This window comes from Cupressus sempervirens, chromosome 9, assembly GCF_028749045.1.
Source record: "Cupressus sempervirens isolate cs-2001-9-10 chromosome 9, ASM2874904v1, whole genome shotgun sequence".
Classification (NCBI taxonomy): domain Eukaryota; kingdom Viridiplantae; phylum Streptophyta; class Pinopsida; order Cupressales; family Cupressaceae; genus Cupressus; species Cupressus sempervirens.
In genome coordinates, this window is record NC_143126.1 from 1,731,252 (window position 1) to 1,743,769 (window position 12,518).

General features: G+C 33.4%; 1 protein-coding gene across 1 annotated transcript in view; it reads left to right on the forward strand.

Moving 5' to 3' along the window:
* Positions 1-500: 500 nt before the first annotated feature.
* The window catches only part of LOC149537320 (putative CoA ligase CCL5), a 48,929-nt gene continuing 36,911 nt past the window's right edge, over positions 501-12,518 (forward strand). The window contains exon 1 of the mRNA XM_089802831.1: positions 501-1,563. Coding sequence (XP_089658957.1) covers positions 565-1,563 — 999 coding nt within the window. The 5' untranslated portion in view covers positions 501-564. The remainder of the gene's footprint in view (positions 1,564-12,518) is intronic.

Consider the following 12,518-nt stretch of genomic DNA (forward strand, 5'->3'; position numbering starts at 1 on the left):
AAGGTCCTTGGTCTATTGGTGAAGTTGAATAGTTCACAAAGAGCCCACCAGGAATCAAGTATTGTTGAGTGCAAGCCCTGACACCATAAGAGATGAGGTTGCAATCATGCCCCGGGTGATTTTGTCAATGTGGATATCCATCGGTCCTTAACCCTAAGTTGAAGAGGTGGGGCCCATATCGAATCTCTAACCCCTCAACCCAAAAACAATCTTATTTAAAAACAAGGATGCTGAAGAGGTGTAACCCTCAACCAGAACAAACATCTAATTTTTTAAAAACAAATTACCATCTAATCCGAAACATGAAAAATTAAACAAGAAACAATGGCGATAATTCCTCTTTACCGAAAGATATTGTTGAGCTAAAATCAAGGGAAGTTGACTAGGTTTCCAATGGCCGATTTCATAGCCGAGCAAATCAGGTCGAGCTGTCTACATTGATAGTTTAAGACGAACGAGGCCATCCTCATGTTAACACATTGACAAAGACGCAAACTTTATCACTCGTCTCCATCATCTCACAATATCATTCACCGTGGTTATTCTATCCGCTCTGGTATATCCATGGCTTCCCATTTCCTCCCTTCAAGCGGCTACTCCACAGCTACCCAAATCTATTACAGCAAAAGAGACCCCGTCCCCATTCCTCCACCAAATCAACACTTGGATCTCACCACTTATGTCTTCTCCCACCAACACAACACAGACACAGCCTTCATCGACGCCCAATCCGGTGAACAGCTCTCCTACACAACACTACGCCACAACGTTCGAGCCCTGGCAACGGGTCTGCAACGTCTCGGGATTCGAAAGCGCGACGTGGTGCTCGTCATTTTGCCCAACACAATAGACATCCCCTGCATATACTTAGCCATAGTCTCCATAGGAGCCATTTTAACAACCGCCAATCCGCTCAACACGGAAGCAGAGATGCGAAGGCAGGTCGCGGATTCGAATCCCGTCCTCGCCATCACAGCCCCAGAATTCGCTCACAAGGCCCGCGCGGCCCAACTGCCCGTCGTTCTCACACAGAAAAGAAGCCCAAGGTCTAATTCTGGATATGTTGCTATGCTTGAGGACCTGTTTCAGACCGACGTGGATGAATTCCAGTCAGTCGACATACAACAGGAGGACACCGCCACGCTTCTCTACTCGTCGGGGACAACGGGGAAGAGTAAAGGGGTGGTTTCGACTCACAGAAACCACATTGCTATGGTGGCTGGGTTTATACAGAGGAGTGATCCAGAAAAGATTATCACTTTATGCATAGTGCCATTGTTTCATGTCTATGGATTCTTCTTCGCGGTCAGTGCCGTTGCCAAGGGAACGACTCTGGTTTTGATGAACAAATTTGAGTTTGCCCAAATGCTTGCAAACGTCGAGCGCTACAGAATAACTACTCTGGCTGTCGCTCCACCGATTTTTGTGGCCTTAACGAAATCACCAATTGTTTCCAAATACGACTTGTCGTCGCTGAGACGCATTGGCTCGGGCGGAGCCGCGCTGGGAAAGGAGACAATTGACGAGTTCACTGCATTGTTCCCTAATGTTGAAGTTTCACAGGTAACCCGTTTTCCCTCTCTATGAATTTCAGCTAAGAACATAAGAAACAGAGCAGAGGGGCTGCTAAATATAGTCAATACAACATATGCCCACATAAAAATTTCAGTTTCAGAGATCAATTGCTTAAATTATTTGAGTTTATTTGGTTAAATTCATTCCTTTAATAAATGTTGCAGGCAACCTCTGTAACTGTATAAAATATGTGAGTTTTGATGGTTAAGTTCATTCCTTCAATAAATGTTGCATAAAATAGTATTATAGATTTGTTCCCGGATCAAAATTAGGGAAAGCGCATTTTTTCAAAAGGTTCTGCAAATTAAAATTTAGGGCAGTCTGTTGTGAAATGATGTCGTTCAGTATGAAATTTTTATCTCCGTGCCTTTCGTGCACCAGAGCGAGGCGAATTCCATGCCTCCAAATGTCCCCATTGGGTGTCTTATTGGCCGTCGCTATAAGTAGTAGCATCTAGGAAAAGGAAGGTGGGGTCAGGGAAATTTGGAGTTATACCAATATTAAATGCCGGCAAGCCAAAGGGCACAGGAATGTACACATTATTTTAATATTTTTTGTTTTTTAATTATTAATATTTTTTGTTTTTTAATTATTAAAACTGTAAATGAGCTTTTGGCCTATTGTTAAAGTTGAGAGGTTCTTAATGATATTACGAAGGACCAAGTCTTGTTGAGTGTAAGTCTTCATATGAAAATAAAAGATCACATGAAGTTGAGTACAATTTTATAATCGAGGCTATGCACCCACCAATTTAGGACATGATATGGAGGGAGCACTTAGTTTAATTTTGTGGTTGGATAGCCACTATCCAATGGATGCCTCTTAGTCCTCGTTTATTAGAGATGATGGATGACATTTCAAGTACCATTAGTTTGACAAAATCTTAACCTTTCATGCACAAATAGTCACATGACATTTCAAGAACCATGAGAGTTGAGCTAAAGAGTCACATGACATTTGGAGTACCATTAGCTTGACGAGAAAAACTTAACCTTTTTATACACAAATAAAGGACATCAATGTCTAGTGCCCTTTTGTTTAAGACATGGTCGAGGATAGAAGAATGACGTTGAAGAAAGTTGATACTTTGTAGAAGGTTCTATATGCTTTGGCAATGCTAGTGAGCACAAAATATTCCATATGATGTTAATAGTTTATGTGCCTCTCAACCCCTAACAATTAAATAAATAGTTTTGATATTCCATGTGATATCATATGGTGTTCAAATAGTAAAATAACAATATGGAAATGTGTCAGGATCCTGCTCTTATTAATATTTCTAAGGGCTTAGTTTTCAAGTATAAAATGGCAAAAATCATTTTCTAAACTATTAGTAATAGGCTTGGTTTTTAACCAAAAAATATTCTTAGCTACTCAAAATCGCATATCTGAAAGTAGCTTGTTGTCAAATCAATCATTGATCATTTAGAATGTTAATAACTCACTCATAGTCGAGTTCCATCTCTGACATGTTGGGATCTTCTTAGTGCAAGTAATCTAAATAAAAGTGACCAAGGCATGACATAGTAATCAAATTTTATTCCATTTGGATTTTACCATGATACCCTCAACTGTGCCTTTTTAAAAATAACACTAATCACATTGTGTGGGGGATACAAAGTGGCTACAAGAATCATGACACTTGAAACTTATGCCAAAAAAATACAATATATATTAGAAATGATGCTTCTATGTAGCTTCAATGGCTAAGACATTCTACACACCACATTAAGGAGTTATATTCGATAAACGTATATATTTGCAATTGCTCGTGGAAGGTAACTATAATTAAAACAAGTTAATTAAAGTGAACAATATAAACATCATACCATGGTTATAAAACTACATTCCTTTCCTTGGACCGTAAAATGTCATTATGGGAACCAATCTTGCACCACATCCTAACACCTCAAAAATGATAAGGGCTAGAAACTCCTGCACCATGTGACTAAGAACATTTCTTTAGATTTGATAAAGGGTGTGATTGTCACCTTATGGTCCTTCATCCACATAACTATTGTCTCCAAGATTTTCATGTCCAATGCCTTGAACTTCTAGACCTCATATAGTTCGTTTGTTTATTGGAATTGAACTGGAATTGGTAGTGACAAATTCTATAAAAATTTAATCCTCAATTTGGATGTGTCAAATCAAAATTAGAATATGAGTTTTGAATTCCCATTTTGGTCTGAAATGAGGATTTGTTAATTCTGTCGAGATCAAGAGGTGGAATTGGAATTAGACTTAAATCAAATTTTCATTTTTATTTTTCTCTCCCAACAAAAACAATTTTCGAATTAAGAAATCTAGCATCTAACAAATTTTGGATATAAGACGACAAATGCGGCATTTGCTAATGCCAATAGTCAAACATGCCCTTATTTCTTGATTTACATGACACTAGGAATTTGCAGTGTCTCATTCTTCAAGGATTGTCCAACTTTCTTATAGCTTGTTATCCAACACATTATAACTTGAGTTAGAAAATATTAAACACCAAAATTAATTTACCATATTTTCCTTACGTTAGCTAGCATCAAACACCATGAGGTGACATCTTTGTTTGGCCATTAGCTCTACAATCTTATCTTTAAATGTCGTAATTAAATCTCATGAGCAATCTATACATGTAAATATTGATCCTTCACAAAGTATTTAGAATGCACAACAAGCCTTATGTGGATACTCGTAAAATTCATTTCATTCCAAAAGTAAGAGATGAAGAACATAGTAACAACAATGTATTTATCTTCTTGACTCTCAAAATATTACCTGGGTCCAATGTGCGAATTTTTTGTTTTCGAAACTTGAAACAAAGACTCCAAATGCACTATGCTACAAGTTGTATTGACATAGGAATCAACATGTATGAAATATTTTTACACCTTGGGTTATGAACAAAATGCTCAACCTCTTTTGGATAAAGAGAATTAGTTGAGATGTCTTCAACATCACTATTTTCCCAACTCAAAATTCCCAACTTGGGGCTAAAGAAAACATTCTCCTCAAATGCATACTAATCAATCAATAATTGACTATTTGGAGGCTCAAAAATAATCCATAATTTGATACATTTGAGCCTTCAACATGGATTCCTCACATTAAAGAAGTGAAACCTTTCTCATCCTCGCTTCATTGATAATTTTTTATATTATACAATCATTATAAAATAAAATAGAGCATCTTCTTTTATCAAAGAATCTTTATCTTTAATCTAATTTTGGATCCATGTTGTATAACTCTACATTTCACTATTCCCAAATTGCTTCCTAGTTACTTTCTTAGTCGTGCTTCCTTTAATTCATTTTTTTTTTTCTTTAGTTCGTATTCTTCTTCTTCATTGTCATGAATTTGTGACTCATGTATCCATCACTCTTTCTAGTATTTTTATCTCTATTTTTTTCCCTATCTTCCCTATATCTTTTAAGATTTCTTACTAGGAACAAATTTTGTATGTTATCTCATAAGCACTTCATGTTAAGAATGTTAGCTTGTGTGAAATTGTATCTATATTTTTTTGTACCTATAGATCTTTACTCAAGTTCCATATTACATAATTGATTCATTAATTTTATATATATAGATATCTTATTGTAATTATCCTACCTATATATATATATATATATATATATATATATATATATATATATATATATATATATATGACATTATTTTGAGAATCAATAGAATGTAATATTAATATTAATCGCACTTCTAAACACACTTGGTATTTATCGTGAAGTGGTTGTCTTGAGAAAATGATTATAATCACGTAAACACTAACTAATCATCGTACTTGTCAAATATGAACGGGTTCTTCCATTGAGACTATCCCAGATCATCGTGACTATTTGGCAACAGTCCTCCACCCGTGCCCTTATATATGTCATAATCTGTGATGAAGTTTGAACAATCAATATGGCACTCAAACTCTCATATCACAGATTAATATTTGAACATCAGTTTTATTATCATCTTAGTTTTCTATTTTTTGAACTCATTAATTATTCAACAAACAACATCAAAAGATTATAGTGTAAGCAGTTCTTCACTGTGATTCAAATCCTGCATATTCTAAATCTATTGAAATTGAGATTTACACCAATAAGAAGACCTCAACATTTAAAACTTTACATCGTATCAAAGCCAAATTGGTAGAGAAATCTCAATTTTGAATTGAAGGAAGAAAATAATGGCAAATAACATCAAAGTGGAAGATAGACTTAAAGGTGCATCAAATTTCTTCTCTTGGAAAACCCGTATCATTACAATTCTGGAAGAACTGGAACTTGAAGACTACATTGAAAAAGATATCCCAATACCTCAAGATGAAACCGAAAAACTCACTTGGAAAAGACGTAATAATAAAGCAAGGAAAATCATTGTTGATTCAATTAAAGATCACATCTTTCCTTCTATATTAGAGATCAAAAGTGCATATGAAGTATTCAAGACCATAAAAAATACATTTGAGATAAATAACTCAAGTAGACTAATAACCTTAAAATCTCAATTATTGAATACTAAAATGGAAAAATGAGATTCTATTCACTCTTACTTTGAGAAATTTTTTGAAATGAAGAAACAATTATCTTCCATTGGAAACAAAATAGAAGATCAAGAACTTTCATTAATAGCTCTAAGAGGGCTTCCAATGTCTTGGGATACCTTCATACAAGTAGTAAGTAGACATTCAATTCCTACATTTGATCAGTTGAAAAATGAATGCATAGCAAAAGAATCAAGGTTAATCTCCAGAGGGATCACTTAAAATCAAGAGGGAGAGAATCAAGCTCTTCACACTATCTCAAATAAATGAAAGAGAAAATTCAATAAAAGAAAATTCAATAATAATAAAAAGAATTTTAATAAAGATCATTCTCATGTTAAGTGTTATAACTGTGAGAAGATACGACACACCTTCAGAAACTATCTAGAAAGAGAGAAAATTCTAGCCTCCCTTGCTGAAACAAAGGAAGATGAAAATCAACTATACTATTCCACACTTTCAAGTGAAGTAAATTCAAATAAAGAAGCTTGGATCATAGACAGTGGTGCATCCCGTCACATCTCTGGATTCAAAGATATGTTTGATACATTTGGAACTTATATCACTGAAGGAGTTACAATTGGAGACAATTCTACCTATCCTGTAAAAGGTATTGGGACATGTTCTATAAAATTAAAAGATGGAACTACACTTAAACTTAAAGATGTTTTATTTGTACCAAGCATAAAAAGAAACCTAATTTCTATCTCAAGTCTAACCGATGATGGATATCATGTCACCTTCAACAAAGACAAAGTACTATATTGGCCTAATAACTCAAATGCGAAAAGTGTTATTATCATAGGGTCCAGATTTGGAAAATTATATAGACTAAGCAATATTCAAACTCAAGCCCTTAGTCTTGAACATCCAATGTTAATGAATCATGGCATAGACGACTTGGGCACATTGGGTTTAGTTCACTTCCTAATTTAGATAAGATAACTTCTAGTACTCCTAAACTAGACTCATCTCATATAGGAACTTGCAAAGGGTGTTCTCTAGGGAAAATCATAAAAAACCCTTTTCCCTCTAGTGAACATAAGTCAAAATCAGTCTTGGAACTAGTCCACTTAGACCTTTGTGGACCCATGCCCACACCTTCTCTAGGAGGTTTCCTTTATTACATACCCTTCATTGATGATTTTTCTGGGAAGACCTGGATCTATTTCTTGAAAGGCAAAGAATCAAATGAAGCTCTATCAAAATTCAAAACCTTTAGAGCATTAGTAGAAAATCAGACAAGTAAAAGGATTAAAACATTAAGATCAGACAATGGAGGAGAATATACATCTAATATATTTTAAAAAAATTGTAATTTTGTTGTGATTAAGAGCCTGGAGTATACAGTACCTTATAATTCTCAATAAAATGGAGTCACAAAAAGGAAAAATAGAACCATCATTGAAGCTGCAAAAGCTATGTTACATGATCAAAATATGCATGCCTCATTTTGGGCAGAAGCTTCTAAGACTGCAGTATACATTCAAAACAGATGTCCACATTCATTCCTAAAGAATACCACATCTGAAGAAGTCTTCTCAGGGACCAAACCAGATCTAAGTCATCTTAGAATATTTGGATGTCCAATATATATTCACATACCCAAAGAAAAGAGGACTAAACTTGAACCTTCTAGGAAGAGAGGTATATTTAAAGGATATAGTGAAAATCCCAAGGGTTATAGAATTTATATTCCTGGACAAAGATCAGTTGAAATAAGTAGAGATGTGATTTTTGAAGAGGATTCTGCCTTAAAACTTTCAACCGACATAAAAGATGAACCAATCTCAGATGATGAGGAAATCAGACAAACTGAAAATCAGAGGGAGCACACACTTGAAGAGAGAGAATCAAATATAACTAATGGGAAGAAAAGACCATTATGGGTAAGGAAGATGCTTGAAGAAAACAATGTGGAACCAAATGAGATCTCAAAAGAAAACAAGAGAACTCGAAATCAATCATGTTACACTGCTCTTATAACTAAGCTAAACAAAATTGAACCATCAACAATTGAAGAAGCCCTAAAGTCACAAGAGTGGAAAGATGTCATGGTAGAAGAATACAATTCGATAATTCAGAACGATGTTTGGGATATTGTAACTAGGCCTAAAGACAAAACAGTTGTATCTTCAAAATGGTTATACAAAATCAAATACGTCGCTGATGGCAGTATTGAAAAACACAAAGCTAGATTTGTTGCTCGAGGATTTTCTCAGAAAGCTAGCATTGACTATGAAGAAACTTTTGCTCTAGTAGCTCATTACACTTCTATAAGAACAATTATTGCAATTGCAGCATCAAAAGGATGGAAGATTCATCAAATGGATGTAAAAACTGCATTCCTAAATGGGGTCATTAATGAAGAAGTGTACATAGAACAACCTGAAGGGTTCACCATAAAAGATAAAAAATTATATGTATGTAAACTCAAGAAAGCACTCTATGGTCTCAAACAAGCTCCTCAAGCTTGGTATGAAAGGATAGATAACTACCTATCCAAACTTGGATACTCAAAAAATGAAGCCGACTCTAACATATACTTCAAAACCACAAATGATGGAATGGTAATACTTGTTATATATGTTGACAACTTGCTAATAATAGGTGATGATAAATTAATTGAAAAAAGTAAACAAGATCTGATAGCTGAATTTGAAATGAAAGATTTAGGGTTACTACACTACTTCTTGGGATTAGCAATTAATCAAAAGAAAGACTACATTTTCTTACATCAAGGAAAGTACACTCAAGATATTTTGACTACATTTGGAATGATGGATAGTAAGCCCTTATCTACTCTGATGGAAACAAACTTACACAAGCTAAAAGAAGAAGCATCAAAATCTGAGGACATTGATCCTACTCTCTTCAAACAAATAATTGGATCTCTTATGTATCTTGTGAATTCCATACCCAACATATGCTATGCTACAAATGTGCTTAGTCATTTTACGTGTAAACCTAATAAGATTCATCTTATGGCTTCAAAACATGTATTAAGATATTTACGAGGATCTATTGGTTTTGGATTAAAGTATGAAAATGTTGAGATAAATTTGGAAGGATATATTGACTCAAATTGGGCAGGTTGTTCCTCTAACCGCAAAAGCACTACAGGTTGTTGCTTCAATCTTGGATCAGCAATGATATCTTGGTTTAGTAGAAAACAACCAGTTGTTGCCTTGAGTTCTACCGAAGCTGAGTATGTAGCCACTTCCATGGGAGCATGTGAAGTAGTTTGGTTAAGGAAACTACTATTTGGGCTATTTGAAAAACCTCTAAAACCAACAGTAATTCATTGTGATAATCAAAGTTGTATCAAGCTGTCAGAAAATCCAGTTTTTCACAATCGATCAAAGCATATTGAGACTCTCTATCACTACATAAGAGACATGGTTGACAGAGATATCATTAAATTAAGTTATATCAATACAAATGAATAGAATGCTGATATTTTCACCAAACCTCTTGCGAAGTTGAAAATTGTGTACTTCTGAGGAAAACTTGGTATGACATTATTGTAAATGCATTTATTATCTAATATTCATGAATTCAAATTATTTTTTGCTTGTAAGCTTGTATTGTGAAAAGTGATGACTTTTCTTGTGAAAGGTGACGACCTTTCGTGTGCTCTAATCCTATTATATAATGACGACTTTATTTCAATTGATATGTCTTCAAACAATGGTTGAATTTGGTGTTATCTTTGTTCTTTGGATCGAATTTTGCCAGACACATTGATAACCTTGATGGATCTTTTGGGCAATAGCCAGACACCATGAAAACCCATTATTTTGAAAGTTTGGGTTATCTTTGTTCTTTGGGCTGGATTCTACCAGACACATTGATAACCTTTATGGGTCTTTTGGGCGATGGCCGGACACCATGAAAATCCATTATGTTTTCTTTGTTCTTTCTCTCTTTTAGTTTAAAACATAATGATGATTACACCTTATTGTGTAAGTTAAAATTAATTCAATTTCCCTTGCTAAAGAGGGAGTGTTAAGAATGTTAGCTTGTGTGAAATTGTATCCATATTTTTTTGTACCTATAGATCTTTACTCAAGTTCCATATTACATAATTGATTCATTAATTATATATAGATAGATAGATAGATAGATATCTTATTGTTATAATATTATACATATATATATCTACATGAGATTATGTCGAGAATCAATAGAATGTAATATTATTATTAATCGCACTTCTAAACACACTTGGTATTTACCATGAAGTGGTTGTCTTGAGCAAATGATTATAATCACATAAACACTAACTAATCATCGGGTGATCCCACAATAATGGGTTCCACTTTTTGACCAATTTTGACACTAAAATCAATATTTTTGCAACAAACGTCACGTTCAAGTGACTATATCTCCAAAACTATAAATAATTTCAAGATGACATAAACTAGTGATTTTGAGTACTTTGTTCCTACTTTGTAACCATATTTTTTAATCTAAAAAAAAAAAATTATTTATGTCAATTTTTTTTATCTCTTCCAAAAAGTGGTACATAATAAAATTCAATATTTTAAAAAGTGACAGTCTGTTTGACACACATAACTTTTTTCTAGAAATGATAATGAAGTAATTCTTTCGGTGTTGAATTTGTAACATCAATATCCAGTGTCTGCATTCGGTTTGATTTATTTTTGTTGAATATTGTATAGCTTATGAAGTTTTGAAGTGACATGAACTGTAATTCAGACATACGTTCCGTTTGACACAGATAATTTGAAGTCAATTTATCATAAACCATTTTTTTTTTTTCAATAGAAAGGTATCTCAATAAGCCAGTGCCTCCATATTTTTCAAAAAAAATTTGACCTAATTTACTAATTTTCTCGAGGTGTCAAAGTCAGTTGATGTTCAATCGATAATGAACCTATAATGAGTTAAACTCATATTTGAAAGTCTTAATGATTAAATTATGTAATAAAATTAGTCATTGGAAAGCTTGCTCCGAGCAGCACATTTTGATATTTTTATTTTACAGTAGGAGATCATTCTTCTGCAATTATGGCAGTCAAAAAAGCAAAAGAAAAAAGAAAAAGAAAAAAAGGTTAAATTTTTTGTGATTTTGCATGTTCGTGCGAACATGGCGTTCGTGCAAACACGTTTACCATGTTCGCGTGAACGTATGTTCACGCGAACATGCAAATCATGTTTGCGTGAACATATATATCACATATGTTCACGCGAACATACGAAATATGTTCGCGCGAACATAATTAAAAAAAAAGTTCGCGCGAACATATGGTAAACTCAATTTCTCATTTTGCATTTTTTTTCATTTTTGTTCGTCCCACTAAAGTGGAACCCATTATTGTGGGTTCACCCCATCGTGCTTGTCAAATTTGAACGTGTTCTTCCATCGAGACTATCCTAGATCATCGTGATTAGTTGGCAATAGTCCTCCACCTGTGCCCTTATATATATGTCATAATCTACGATGAAGTTTGAACAATCAATACGACAATCAAACTCTCATATCACAGATTAATATTTGAACAGCAGTTTTATTATCATCTCAGTTTTCTATTTTCCAAACTCATTAACTATTCAACAATTAGCATCAAAAGATTATAGTGTAAGTAGTTCTTCACCGTGATTTAAATCCTGCATATTCTAAATCTATTGAAATTGAGATTTACACCAATAAGAAGAACTCAACATATTAAAACTTTACACTTCATCTATGATCCTATTTATTTGTCTCAAATTACTTCATATATAATCTCTAAATGAAATACTCTTTAAATGATTTATAAGAAATAAACTACACAAAGTTTGAAGCAAAATATGATGCTCAAAACATCATGAAATAATATTTCAATGTAAGTTGAATGTTCACTCATAAAAATGTTTTAAAAACATAAATATATATACCTTAACTCACATCTTGTGCATATAAACCTCTAAAACAAATTCTATTAATGAAATGCAACTTTAATAAATTTAATATGATTTTATATTAGACAAGAAACTAAACATGAATTTTCAAAATCCTTCTTAACAACTCTAGAGAACGCACACATTACAAATGTGATTCTATAAAAACAATAATAACAAGAAACTAGAGATATATGTTCAAAAACCTAAGATATATCTCCAAAATCATTTTTAACAATTGTACAAAACATATACATTGCAAACATTGGAAGAATGTAAACTCAAATTTAATAACTAGAACTTCAATATCTAATTTAACAAATATTAATAGCTAAGATGATATGTTAAAATAACATACACTCAAACAAATTGACAATCCAAACTACATACCTTTTCACTTGTAACCTACAATAATATAAGAAAAATTTTTTAAAAAAATTTGTCTTGCTCTGGTGCTATATTTGAATAAATTTCTCTTGAACTAATG